This window comes from Budorcas taxicolor, chromosome 11 (genome assembly GCF_023091745.1).
Source record: "Budorcas taxicolor isolate Tak-1 chromosome 11, Takin1.1, whole genome shotgun sequence".
NCBI lineage: Eukaryota > Metazoa > Chordata > Mammalia > Artiodactyla > Bovidae > Budorcas > Budorcas taxicolor.
Genome location: NC_068920.1, coordinates 51,993,622 through 52,007,806, shown reverse-complemented (window position 1 = coordinate 52,007,806; position 14,185 = coordinate 51,993,622). Strand labels below are relative to the sequence as shown.

Here is a 14,185-nt window from a genome sequence, read left to right as displayed (position 1 = left end):
GGGGCTCCCACCGGCTCGGGAGTGGGCGGGGCAGGAAGCCGCCACTTCCGGCCCCAGAGCGCGCGCCGGGGGCTGTTTCCGGCGCCGAGGCAGGCCTCTCTGCTGCCTTGGTCACCCGCGAATGCCCGCGGCTTGAGGGCACGCTGTCGGCCGTGGGTGGCGCCCGGCTTCAGTCCCTTCCAAAGGGGCATCGGGTGCCGCCAAGGCGTTAGAGGCAGGGCCGTGAGAAGGAACCACGCGTGAGTGTAAGTGTCAGCGCCTGGAAAGAGGGTCCCTGAGGTAGAACTGAGACGTCCCTTTGAAAACACTGGAACGAGTTTATTCCCACACGATTAGACCCGCACCCTGCGTCCGACCGACCTGGCCCTCGAAGGTCCCCCTCAGCCGAGCCGCTGCTTCCTTCTTCCAGTAGTTCATTTGATTCAACACATATTTTAATCTTTCGGACGAAAAAAGGCTAACTTCTTAAATTGAGCGCCCTCCAGCGGGCCCTGGTGCAGGCGCGGGAGACACCGCAGGGAAAGGACAGGGTCGTCCCAGCCTTCGAGGAGCCAACAGTCCGGGCAGGGAGGCAGGCTTTTAACAACGACTCGCACAATCACTTAAATACAACCGTGGTGAACCGCACTAGAGGGACACGCGGCGGTCTGAGGGGGCGAGGCTGACCTGGTCTGTAGCCCAGGCAGAGAGAACAACGCTCTGGGACCCAGAGGGAGTGGGAGGCCATTGGAGAAAAGGGTCAGCTTTAGGTGTAATGAGCATCGGGAGGAGGGCAGGAGAGCGCTAAGCGGGCTTGAAAAGGTGAGCAGTGGCTGGAGCGCAGGGATGCACTGAGTCAGGGCAGGAAAGAAAGGATTTGGCCTTTAGAGCACCGGTTCCTGTCCCAGAGGTCCCTGAGACTACTTCAAGGGCTACTTGAGGTTTCGCCTATGTTCATAACAATCCTAAACTGGTACTTGCCTTTTCACTCTCGGTTCACTAAAGAACCTACACTGGCGTTTTCCTGAAGCTACATGACGTGTGCTGACATCGTCCCCACAGCTAATGGAACGTGTGCATGTGTCTTCCTGTGTATTGTTCTCAGTTTTGAGAACAGTACAGTAAGTATCTGTGGCTTATAATCTACATAAGTGAAAGCTTTATAGAGTCCTTAATAATTTTTAAGAGATCCTGAGACCAAAAATTTTGAGAACCGCTGCTCTAGAGTCCTAAGGAGGTGAATGCCTTGTGTCTTTTCAGGAGGCATTCCAGTGGCTCAGTGGAGAGAGACTGGAGGGAGCAGGAACAGAGGGCATACAGTTTGGGGAGTTATTACAGTAGCTTAGACCGGAGAGGATGGTGGCTTCCCCAGGATGGTGCTGAGCTGGCCTCACTCTAGTTTCTGGAAGAGAAATAAAAGGAGGTGAGGGATTCAGGGTATTAGAAAGCAGGGCGAGGTGCTCATGGTCAGTCCAGAGACAAGTAGACGTCGTGGGCACAGAGGTGGCAGCAGGAGGAGGGTAACATTTTCTGGGTATTTTAAGCCTGGCAGATGCTGCACAAGTGCTTTCGCTCCTGCATTTTTCAAAGGAGATGCCCTATCTCCTTAAATCCTTCCAACAGCCCTCTGAGGCTCTGCTGACCAGTACGGTAGCCACCACTCACTTGTGTCTGTTGAGCATTTGAAATGTGGCTAGTCCAAACTGAAGTTTAAAATAAACCACTGTTTTTGAAGACTCAGGATGGAGGAAACACTATAATTTCTTGTACTGATGACATGTTGCCGTGCCAACATTTTGGATATATAAGATATCTTTTACCTTTTTAATGCAGTCCCTAGACTATGTATTTAACTTTACAGATGTGCCTTGTGATATATTTCTATAGGATATCACTGCCTAAGTCATTTTTCCCCCCTTACATCCAAGGAAACAGGTGTAGCCTGTTTGAGGTGGCAGGATTTAAGGCAGGTCTGTGTGAATTCCAAGGCTGGATTCTGCCCACCAGGCCAGCAGCCGCCCTCTTGGGTGAGGAGTTGGCGAAAGGGGATAAAATGAGAAGGGAAAATTAAAGGAAAGTGGAGTGTTGTTACCTTTTCCGTTGGATTCTGTGTGGCCAGGTAGGCAGCTGTGGAGAGAGATTGAGAAGAGATGGGATGGGGGAGCAGTAGGGCAGAGGGATGAGTGTCAGACTTCTTTAGGAGGAGGCAGATGATGTCTTGCTTCTCAGGGGTCCCAGTTTGGGTGGGGCTCACACTCACCGGCCCAGCTCAGTGCCTTGAGGAGCCCAAGGAGGAGAAAGGCAGACAGGAACAGGCCGATGCCGTCCTCCAGAGAGGGCCCAGAGAGACCTGGCAGGCAGAAGGGGCAAGAGAGTGAGTCTGAAATTCCCAGGCACACCCCCCCAGCACCACCCCATTTCTCCATCCACCAGGCTCTTACCAGCCACCTGCAGAGTGACTTCAGCGCTGCGCCCCAGGGTGGGCAGGCTGGGGTGGTGGACCCGGCAGGCATAGCGGGCCCCATGCTGCTCACTGGTGACCGGGGGTGGCTGCAGGTGTGCAGAGAGGCTTACAGAGCCATCTGAGTGATGTCTCAGGGCCGAGAGCCACCTCTGGCCCTCAGCCTTGTGAAAGCGACCCTCTGGGCCACCCCGAAGCTCCCACTCCACCTCCAGGCCCTGCGAGGGGTAGAAGTGGGACACGAGGCAGAGCAGCTCTGGGGGCGCCTCCCCAGGAGCAGCCCATACAAGAGGCGCTGGTGTCAGGGCCACCTTTGGGGGTTCTGGGAAGAGAGGAAGAAAGGAACATGAGGAATTGATCTACAAAGTGCTCCCTCAGAGGCCCTCTGTGTGCCCTCTGGCTCCCCAGTACTGAGAGGGGTTTAGGGGTTTCCTCCCAGGTTGGGGAGCCCACCATCTCCCCATTGGTGTTTCGCAGGAATCTCCATGCCATGTCCCCAGCTTCAGGGACCCCTTCTTCAGATTTGGGAACCTCCATCCCAAAGCCCCTTAGATCCCTAGGATCCCTTTACCCATTGCCGCTCTGACTCCCAGGGATCCCAGTCTATCTCCCCATATTCACCCACCACCCTTTTCTCCACTATCCTCCCATCATGGAGACCCTACAATCCTAGAGACCATCGTCTACCCATGAGAATCCCATATCCTCACTCACTCTGTACAGCAAGCTCCAGGGTGATCTGCCCTTGCAGGTATGGCAGGTGAACAGTAGCCAGATAGGTACCCTCCTGAGAGGGCTTAACTGCAGGCAGCCAGAAGGTCCCATTACCGGTCCATGGCCCCCAGGGCTCATCGTCATCCCAAGCAGCAAATGCCACTGCCCCCTCTCGGGCAGCTGGCACCTGCCCATTCAGTCCAGGAGTCACAGCAAGCAGCAGGTGCCCCTTACCCAGGTGCTGGCGTCGCCACTCCAGCCCAAAGGGAGGGGGACCTGGGGCCAGAGAAGTAGCAGCCTTGGGGGTGAGGGGCACGTAGGCAAAGCTCAAGTCCAGCAAGGCATCTTGTCCTATTCGGATGCGAGGGGTGGGGGTGTGAGTGAAGACAGTTAGGACAGCTGGGGATGGTGGGGAAAGAAGGGTCAGAAAGGGAAGAGAAAGAAAGAGAAAAAAATAGAGAAATTGGGTTACGGGAAGGAGTTAACTCTTAAGGACACTTCCTTGGACACTCACCATCTCCCAGCCCTCCCTGCAAATCCCCTTTGCCTTGGGACTGTGTGGGACCCACTGTAACTCAGAGTGAGCAGAGAGGTCTCAAGGTGAATAAGGGCAGCCTCTAAAGGCTGCTCGGAACACACAGCCCATACTGCACCAGCCCAGGGGATGAGGGATCTGAGGGTACTTGTGACACAACCTGAACCAGCCCACCAGTCTCCACATCCACCCTTGAGGAGCCAGGCCTTCCTTGGTTTGCTGGTGAAGACAGTGATGACTCATGACTGTCAGTCCTATGGTGCTACAGAGTACTGACTGACTCTGGAAGGTTCTGGCTCTAGACTAAAGCTGAACACAGACCTCTGGGCTCTGCTGAGGCAAGTATGGGCTGGTTAAGTGCCTGGAGCCTGATTGCCCTGATCAGTCCCAACTCAGCAGCTGTTATATGGCCTTGGGCCAGTTAGCTTACTCTTCAGTCTCCTGTTCTCCTAAATAAGGATAATGATGATGCTAGCACTCATCCCAAGGAGTTGGAGCAGTGAAGGGTAAGTCAATTCATATCTGCTACTGATCTGGATAACAAAGACACCTATATATAAAAGCTGCTTAGCATAGTGCCTGGAACGCAGTACAGCTACACAAGTGTTTGCTGTGATTACAGCCAGTCATCTGCCAGACAAACATAACATGTCCCAGCTGAACAGCATCTCTAGAACATCTCCTGGCCAGCTCCAGTGCTGGTCTTCCCTGCCTTAAATGATCACCACCAGCCCCCAGGCACTAAAGGCAAAACATCTGCAATCCCTAAGATTCCTTCTAATTCATTCATTCGACTAATATTGATTGAGCACCTAGGATGTTCAAAGTTGATGAGAGTGGTGAACAAGACAGGCAGCCCCCTGCCCTCAAACTGTACAGTCTGATAAGAAAGACAGATCGCCAAACACAACATGCTATGTGCCATCCCCACCAGGCCCTAACTCTGTCTCCCAGATAGATGTTACATTTGTTTCCGACTCAAGTGCTCATCGATATACATTTGGGCAGTTACAGCAGCCTCCTCTCAGATCTCGCTCTCCCTCATTTCATCCTCCACACTATAACCAAATAACATGGCTGCAAGTCTGACCTGGGCACTTGCCTGTTTAAAAATCCCAGTTACCTAGGAACCTAGCAACTAAAAGCAGAGGCTGGAGCTAGAGGGCCCAGGTTCAATCCCTAGCCTTGCTTCTTACAAATTGTGTGTCCCTGGACAAGTTACCTAACTGCTCTGTCTCATATTTCTTCATCTGTGACATGGGGATAACATCAGTACCTAGTTCTTATGGTTATTCAGAGGAATAAATAAGATTATGCCTATAAAGTGCTTTAGAATAGGAGCTGGTGTATAGAAAATGCTTAGCTGTTACTACTTTCATTACTGTCATCATCATGGTGAAGGATTTGCAGGGTATCTTGGAAAAATGACTTAATCTATTTTTCCCAGTAGTCCAATGACTGATCCTTGCCTACCTTTTGTAGGAATCATGTAAAACAACAGGCTTTTGGAAAAATGGCACACACATACATACACATACACACGAAACTTCTGATGATTCACTATCACTTATAAACCCCAGCTTTCAAGGAACTTGGTAATCTAGCCCCCAACCTACCTTTCTGGACTTCGTTTGCACCCTAAGAACCAGCCACGGAGAAGCCCTTTCTAAGACCAGTAGAAAATCTGTTGTCACTGGGCTTTTCTTTGCTTTGTTCAACTGCCAGAAATGTCTAGGTTTTCCAAGTGGAAGTAATTTTTTTTTTCCTCTTGTGATTATTTTTGTTTTTTGGCTGTGCCACTTGGCTTGCAGAATCTTAGTTCTACAACCAGAGATTGAACTGGAGCCCTTGGCAGTAAAAGCATAGCAGAGTTCTAACCACTAGATCACCAGGGAATTCCCTACTTTTATGTAACTTTTAATCCTAGCTTCTAGGGCCTACAAAGTTAAAACTTCTCTGAACCTCATAGGACTGTTTTTGTTCAAGAGAGTAAAAAAAAGTAAGCAATTTCATTTAGTTTATTTAAATCCAGAAACACACTTTTGAATTGTATGAATCAATCTGTAGAATTTATAAACAAATCTTAAGCTAACAGTGCTCTTTAATATGAGTAATTGAAGCAATTTTAGACCTGCATTCCACAACCTGGACTCTGTAAAAATATAAATGTAAACATAACAGGGCCAGAACCTGTTAGTAAGGAAATTTCTACTGTTTCACAGTTTGTATTACATAGGTCTATGCTTTTTTGTTAAAAGTGAATGATAACAACTATTATAGGGTATTACTGAAAAAAATGAAACCCAAATCTAATCAAGCCTCTAGCTCTAACTATCAATGTATAGGAAGCATGGAGGGAAAAGGAACACAGGAAATGACAGGATGAGGAGACAACTGATCAAATATAGAATATGGGGACATCTACAGAACAGATGACAAGCCAACAGCATTTAAAGGGATGGGGCAATTACAATAAGAGAGACTCAAGAGACAAAACTGCTATGGACTGGATGTTTGCGACTCTGCCTTCCCCAACCCCCAATTCATATGCTGAAGCCCTAACCTGCAAGGTGACTGGAGACAGGGAGGTGGACGAGGTGACACAAGTCAATGAGGTCACAGGTAAGCCCTAATCTGATAGAGCTGGTGCCCTTATAAGAAGAGGAAGAAACAGCAAAGCTCTCTCTCTCTTCCCTCCCTGTGAGGACACAGCCAGAAGGCAGCCGTCTGTGACCACGAGTGGAGAGTTCTCAGCAGACAGTAGCCATGCTAGCACACTAATCTTGGACTTCTAACCTCCAGAACTGTGAAAAAATAAATTCCTGTTGTTTAAGCCCCCACTCTACGATATTTTGTGATGCCAGCCCAAGCAGATTCAACAACCAAAGAGAAAATATAGACATCTTTTTGATCCTGATTCAAACAAATCAACTGTAAAATAGCATCACTGAGACAATTGGGAAAAATTTAGCATAGGCTGGAAATTAAATCATATTAAGGAATTATTATTTGTTTTGTTAGGTATAATGCTGTTGTGTGCAGGGGGGATGTTAAAGTCCTTATGTAATAGAGATGTTTACTGAAGTACTTATGAGTAAAATAATATGATGGAATATACTTATAAACACTTCCAAAAAAGAACAGAAGATTGGAGGAAGATAGGTATAACAATTTGGTAGGGCTTCCCTGGTGATCCAGTGGTTAAGAATCCCCTTTACAATGCAGGGAGCACAGGTTCAATCCCTGGTCCAGGAAGATCCCACATGCCTTGGAGTAACAAGCCATGTGCCATAACTGCTACTGAGTCTGCACTGTAGAGCCTGCGCTCTGCAACAAGAGAAACGGCCACAATGGGAAGCCCTCACACTGCCGCTGAAGAAAGCCCACGCCCAGCAACGAAGACCCAGCACAGCCAAAAATAACAAATGTTATTCCCATTAAAATATTTGGTAAATGTAATAACTGTACAAGTAGGTATACGGTGTATGGTGGGTTCATTTTCCTCTCCTACTTTAGTGTATCACTGAAACTTTCTATAACAATTTTTAAAGAATGATGAGAAATACTATACACACAAAGTACTTAAGAAAGTATATTTGTCAACAAACATTTTAGAGTATTTAGTAATTTATTTGTTAAGAAATAAAGTATAAATAAATCCATACTAGCAAAATTATTGATCTGTGACCCTGGAAAGAGTCTATTTTTAATTTTACATTAGAAAGAAAGCTTTCATTTTCTTAAATCCCTAATCAAGCAAGAATGTTTGAAAAGGAAGACTGAGCACAGCAACTAGTTCTCACCCCCGGTGGTGAGTGAGCTGCAGTAAGGTTCTCACCTGGCCACCGCCCTTGGTTCCCTATCTGCACTTCTTTTAGGGCCCAAGTCACTTTCTACTCTACAATTATCCCATGACAAATCTGATGAGAACGTTTCTGAGAGTAGACTCTACACCTGGTCACCTCTGTGACCCTTAGAAGTGTTCAAGGCCACCCCAGAGATTCTGATTTAATTCACCTGGAGTGCAATTTTTAAGGATTCTTATTTGCAGACAGAACTGAGAACTACAGGGCCCCAATTTATTCTTGGTGATAATAAACATTTATTAAACCAGTGAATAACAAAGTGTCTCGCTTGTCACAACAACGGGAAGGCAGATGGGAAATACCATCCACATTTTACAGCTGGAGAAGCAGATTCAGAGAAAAAGGGACATTCTTACCCCACCCCGTGAAACCAACAGCCTTGGAAATATTCCTGCCCACTAGAGACAACTGCCATCCCCACAAGGAGCAGTTTGCCTCTGTTCCTGCCCTGGGCAAGGTCTGGGGACAAAGAATGGAGATGCAAGCAGAGGTGAGGATTGCGTAGTGGGTGCTGAGTCCCACGGGTGACTCTCTCAGTGAGGAGAATGTCAGGGAGAAGGTACTGGGGAAGGCAGGGTGTAGGGCTCAGTAGGGGTTGACTGGCAGGTCAGGCTGTATCCTTTCCATAAAATCACACAATGTTTAAGAATTGCCAAGGACTCTGTTCCCATCACCCTCCAGAGAAGAGCTCCAAGAAAGCCAAATCCAGGTCGCATGTTCCCCACTTTTGCTTTATCCGCCCACTCCCTGCGCCCAAGACCCGAAAAGTGCCCAAGCCCTGGGCCTCGAACCGGGTTACACAATGTGGCAAGTGGTCCGTCCTTGCAGCCGGAACCACCAGATCCCCCGCCGCTTCCCTTCCATGCACTCAAGCCCACCATTCAATGACCACAGAGTCAACGCATCAGCACGAGCCCTAAGAGGAGGCTGTCAGGTGAGGTTCACGCGCTTGAGCACAAGAGCCTGCGCTTTGCCGATTGTTGCAGCGCCGGATGTGGGAGTGGGTGGGGCGTGAAGGCAGTTTTGTTGTTGTTGTTTTTTTAACATGGTGAACAGCAAAGGTGGGGGCGCCTAGCAAGATCTCGGAGGAAAGGAGCAAAAGTTCCTGCTTCTGAGACCCTCCCAAGCCCCTCGCCTAGCGAGTTGCTTAAGGTCTGCTGCTGCTGCTAAATCGCTTCAGTCGTGTCCGACTCTGTGCGACCCCATAGACGGCAGCCCACCAGGCTCCTCTGTCCAAGGGATTCTCTAGGCAAGAATACTGGAGTGGGTTGCCATTTCTTTCTCCATTCTTAAGGTCAGGTGTCCGGAACCCCCGCCTCTCTCCAAAACCCCGCCCCAAACCGCATTTTATTTTAGATTAGGTTGGGACTAGATGAAGCGGTAAAGACATTTTAACTGAACTGCCTTGATTTACAAATAAAGAAACGGAGACTCGACTGGGGAAGTGACTCGCTCAAGTCCGCAGAGCGAGTTAACGGCTGATCTGGACCCTTACAATCTACCCAATAATCTCCCATTCCCCTCTATAGCTACCTGTTGCCATGGTGATGAGAGCAGGCTCCGGCTGAGGCTCCGACTGTGGTCGAAGGAGGCTGGAGAGGCTGAGGAACGGGCTAAACATGCTGACCATGAGCCAAGTCCCGTCCAGGGCCCGCGGGCAGCTCTGCTCCGGGGTCAAGCCGCTGAGCCATTTGGCCGAGGCTGGGAGCGGGACGTAGAGGCTCATTTCGCAGCGTGGAGCGGGGGCGTCCCGGGGATACTGTCTGAAGGCGGCCTGAAGGGTGCCCGCGGGGTCTGTGAACGCAGAGAGAGGAGCTGCAGGCGTAGAATCTCCGCCAGGAAAGAAGAGGGGAGGGCAGCGTCCAGGGACTTTCAAAGGTGCAGACTAGCCGGTCGTGAGAGACTGAGAGGGCGGATCGTTTCACTTTACAGCTGGGGGAAACTGAGGCCCGAGGTCACTGAGACCCGAAGGGCTGGGGGGGGGGGCGGTTCGGGGGAGGCAACAGAGTTGGGAGCGAGTCAGGGATGACTCACCGTGAACTTTGAGGTAGCGCTCTGGGGCGAGGTCCGGTCGAGGAGGTGGGCTCTCCGCGCCCTGGCGCAGCAGCAGGGCAGCGGGTTTCTTGGCCAACTTGCCCCCGCCCGCATCCTCCACGAACCAGCACTCAATCACCGCGGGTCTGGCCGAGACAGCGGTCGCCAAGCCTGGGGAGAGGGACGCGAGTGAAGGCACGGCCCCAACCTCAGGTGACCCGACCTCCCCCATCCCCGGACGTGGCGGGGCTCACCTCCCACCGTTCCCTGTGCAAGGAGTCACGGGGGTCGCTCACCCAAAGCCACAGCGAGGAGCAGGGACACGCGCTTCATGGCGCTCGGATTTCTCAGCTCTGAAGCCGCCTCTTCCTCCTTTCGCTTTCACTTTCCTCCAAAGGCCAGCAGGTGGGGCGGAGGAAATCCCCTCTCAGGCTGGGGGAAAGCTCGTGGGAGGCAGGTTCTCTCCCCGCCTTCCCCCCTCCCCTGCGCCGGGCAGGGTTCCCAAACATCCTCTGCAGTTGAGGAGTTCCGGTCTGGGGACCTCAGTCCCGCCCAGCCCTCCTGGACTACCCAGCGCCGCAGAGTCCGGGAGCCTTCCCACACCCGAGGCGCCCCCGCCTGTCCCCCACAACCCCGAATCCACTTCCCTGAGAACCATTACTCCACCTTCCCCCACCTGTGCGGGGTCCCAAGCAGACACATCGGGGTTGTCCGGAAGCCAAATGAAATGACCAATAAATATTTTAATCACTGTTTAGAAAAAATAAGATTTAAAATAAAAACCTGTACTCCTACAACTTAGTCCCTCCTTGTCTCCATCCCCCTCTCTCCCCAGTGAGAATTGAGTTTGCGGACCCCCAAAGTGGGGGAGGAGAGATTAGGGTAGAAATAAAGGGCACATCCTTTTGCGGGGCAGGCTATATTCTAGGAAAAGGGTGGGGCTCTAAGGCCTGGTCCCCACAACTACACAAACACAGACTTCAGGTACAGACTACAACCACCTGACCCTTGACCCAGTGACTCCTGGATGCTCAACAAGCCCCCTCACCCCCACCCCCACCCCCCACCCCACATGGGCCCTACTCGGGAGCTGGGGCTTCTGTGCACCCATCTGCAGGGAAGGAAGGGCTGAGTTACAGGGATACTTTGGGGAGGAGGGGCTGAGGAGTGGAATGGGGTAGCCCATGGGGCGACGCGGTTCCCCCTCCAGGATATATATACACAAGTCCATAGAGACAGGAAGACAGTGAGTTGGGAGATCACCTAGGGTCCACAGTGCCCCAGACTCGTGATCCCTAATCTCTCTTCCCGGAAAGCTACCCCGGTGGGCCGCCCCTTCAGTTTGCTCCGCCGCCCCCACTGAAGCCCATTTCCACCTTGTGGACACTGAGCGGGGACCAGACGCATCGGCTGGACGGGGGCGTGGCCCCACTCGTCTCATCGCCGCTGCCCCCGCCGCCGCCGGGGGACTCTCTCTTGGGCTGCAAGGCCGCTCCGCTGGGCCCGCCCCCGGGGCCCGGTCCAGCCCCGCCCCCGCCGCCTAAGTGGTGCCGGCGCTCACAGTGTCCCCGGTGGCGCATGAAGCTGTCTCGCCACATGAACTTCTTGGCGCAGACACTGCACTCGTAGGGCTTGAGACCTGTGTGCGTCTTCATGTGCTCCGTCAGGTGATGCTTCATCTTGAACTTTTTGTTGCACACGGGGCAGTCAAAGGGCCGCAGGTTGAGGTGCATGTTCACATGACGATCTCGCATGCTCTTGTGGGAGAAGGCTTTCCCGCAGTGGCACAAAAAGATCTTATTTCCATCCCCACTGCCTGTCCCTCCAGGGGTCCCGCCGGTACCACCTGGCCCGCCCAGGGCCCCTGCTGGTGTGCCCCCCAGGGTCACCGCCCCGTGTTCAGCTTGGCTCCCTGGCGGCTGTGAGGAGGAGGAGGATGAAGAGGATGGGAAGACTAGGATCTGGTTGCCCTGCATGTCCAGTGGGAGCAGGGGCCTTGGAGGGTGTGCTGGAGCATAGGATGAAGGGCTTGGTCCCCCTGAATCATCAAGCCCTGCCCCAGGACCCCCACCTTCATAGGGACCAAAGTCATTGGAGGACTCACAGAAATTGACCTGCTCCTCTCCCTTGTCCGGAGGCTCAGACAGGGTCCGGACATCACTTATGCTAAGGGTAGCCTCAGGTCCTCCCCCTGCTGAAACCCTGGAGCCACCCCCCAGCTCTTCATCTTCGTCATCCTCACAGGTCAACACCAAGTCTTCCTCCTCCTCATCCTCTTCCAGGTCTGGGTCTTGTGGAGCCAGGGGTGCCGATGCTGGGCAGTTTCCACCCCGCTTCACATATACCCAGTGTTTCTGTGGCACAATGCTGGGGGGTGCATAGGTGGGCCGGCGGAGCCCAGCCCCAGGGACCACCGCACCCCTCCCATCCCCACCGTCATCACACAGCTCATCTGCCTCCAGCAGCAGCTTGCCAGAGGTAGCACCCCCACTGCCAACCACAGGGGCAGGGAAGACAGGGCCGCCTGTGCGGCGCTCCCCACTGCCCACTGCAGAAGCTGCAAAGGCCTCCTGGGAGGAAGATGAGAAATCAGTGGACTCCCGGGGGCTGAAGTAGTTGCTGCTGCTGGGGGATTGATTCTCACTGGCCCGGCTGGAGGCATGGGAGCGCACGGAGCTCACAGTGGCAGGGGCCACCGTGCCCCCACTCCCGGAAGGCACCCCAGCACCGGGGACAGTGACCGACGTGGCTGCAGCAGTTGTGACGGTGGTGGTGGTGGCTGAGGCCCGGCCCTCTCGGAGGAGTTCAGTGCACTTATCCACGATGTGCCACATTTGGAGCACGGACCCCACTGTGAGGAAGTTAACAATGTCAGCAGCGGCCATGCTGAGGCGGCCAGTGTAAGCTGAAGCCAAGACAGTCTCAAAGGCTCCTGGGTCCATGACGCTGGGCAGCGAGATGGAAGTCATGCCCTTGAGTAGGACCTGGTCGTGGAAGTAAGGGGAAGAGGCAGCCAGGACAGCACGATGAGCCCGGAACTCCCGTCCCTGCACCCGGATGGACACATCACAGAGCTGGCCCTGCAGCCGCTGCTGATTGAGAGACTCCAGGAGGGCACTGGTCACCTCTGGGAAGGACACATGTACCACCGCCGCTGCAGGCAGGGGCAGTGGTGGCGGGGCCAGTGATAGAGGCAGGGGGAGTGCTGCCCCGCTGGGAGACAGAGGAGATGGCTCCATGGTGTGGAGGGAAGGGGTACCCCCCCAGCCACAGGAACAAGGGAAGGAGGAGGGCGGCCGGGGGGGGGGGTCTCTGGAAAGAAAAAGAGAGACGAATGATAACATCTCATAATAACACAGCCCTTTACAGTTTAAAAACACATTCACATTTATTATCTGGGTAACCCCCTACAAGGACACTATAAGGTAGGCACTCCTCTCAACCCCATTTGACAGATGACAAAACTGAGGCTCAGAAAGATTAAGAGATTATCCAAGGTCACACCACTAAGTGGCAGCACCCACAAACGCAGGAGTCCTAACTCCAAATCCAGTGCTCTCTGGAGGTTAGAGAAATAAGGTACTCCTGGGGAATGGGGTGCCTCCCCTCAGAAATTCCCATTTGCCTGAGACCCCAACTTAATAAAATTTACCTTACTGGGGTTTTGTACACTTTTCTTGGGTTGGGGGGACAGGTCGGTTCTGGCATCGAAAACCATTTCCCTTTAGGCCATGCCCCTGGCTAGCCACGCCCCTTGCCCCCAGTTATCCCTAATCGCCCATCTCAAGACCCGCCCCATGGCCTTTTGGCTCCGCCCCTGAGTACCCCCGCCCACATAGGACCCCGCCCCCCTCTGCTCCGCCCCAAGCGGTACTTCGACCTCCTCTCCCACCCGGAAGGCGCCCCTCAACCCCGCGCGTCCCCGCTTACCGGGCCGCGCGCCCCCGGGCCCCCCCCGCCCCTCACTCGGCGGCCAGAGCCGCAGCCTGGGCCCCTCCCGCCGCCATCTTGCGCCGACTCCCTCCGCCCTCCGCCTCCGCTCCGCCTCCCGCCCCTCAGGCTTTAAAGGCACAGGCGGGCACCCCGCCCGAGCCGCTGGGCAATACTCGGCCGACTCGGCCACTTCTCCTTTAAAAAACAGCTGTTTCATTCCACCTTAAAGGTACCACGTTTCGTACGCCGCTAAGGACTCAGGACTCGGGTCGGCCGAAGCTCTCATTCCCCTTTAATTTGGTAAGCCTGCCTCTTCCTATTGGCGATGGGTCTAGGCCTTCGCTGCTTGGGCTCCGCCCCTGAGCTGTGGCCATTAGCGCGTTTACGATGTCTAACCGCCCTGGTCGCCCAGCTTCTGACAGTCCTCCTGAAGCCCCGCCCCCCACCTCTGGTCCTGGATTGGCTAGATAACCTTGAGTCGGCCCCTGATTGGCTTTTTTACTGCTACCGCTCGAAGTGGGAAAGAAAAGCGCATTCAGGAGGCTGAAACACATTTTAGTACCTTGAAGAGGGCAAGGAGGCCTGAGGATGAGAAAAACTCCAACAGAGGCGTGAAGGCAGCTGGACAGGGCATATCCGGGGCTGTCCCGGGAGAACGGCTAA

At 53.3% G+C, this 14,185-nt stretch overlaps 2 protein-coding genes across 2 annotated transcripts; both read right to left on the bottom strand.

The window, feature by feature from the left end:
- Positions 1-305: 305 nt before the first annotated feature.
- On the bottom strand, positions 306-10,094 carry TAPBP (TAP binding protein). Its single transcript, XM_052648143.1, has 8 exons — positions 9,886-10,094; positions 9,590-9,760; positions 9,089-9,349; positions 3,155-3,553; positions 2,421-2,762; positions 2,240-2,329; positions 2,072-2,106; positions 306-1,381 (listed from the first exon to the last, which is right to left on the bottom strand). The coding sequence occupies exons 1-8, from the start codon at positions 9,920-9,922 to the stop codon at positions 1,370-1,372; spliced, it is 1,347 nt and encodes a 448-aa protein (XP_052504103.1). The 5' UTR covers positions 9,923-10,094; the 3' UTR covers positions 306-1,369.
- A 593-nt stretch (positions 10,095-10,687) lies between these two features.
- ZBTB22 (zinc finger and BTB domain containing 22) lies at positions 10,688-13,297 on the bottom strand. The gene is made up of 2 exons (XM_052648131.1): positions 13,242-13,297; positions 10,688-12,901 (listed from the first exon to the last, which is right to left on the bottom strand). The coding sequence occupies exons 1-2, from the start codon at positions 13,295-13,297 to the stop codon at positions 10,927-10,929; spliced, it is 2,031 nt and encodes a 676-aa protein (XP_052504091.1). The 3' UTR covers positions 10,688-10,926.
- Positions 13,298-14,185: the final 888 nt, after the last annotated feature.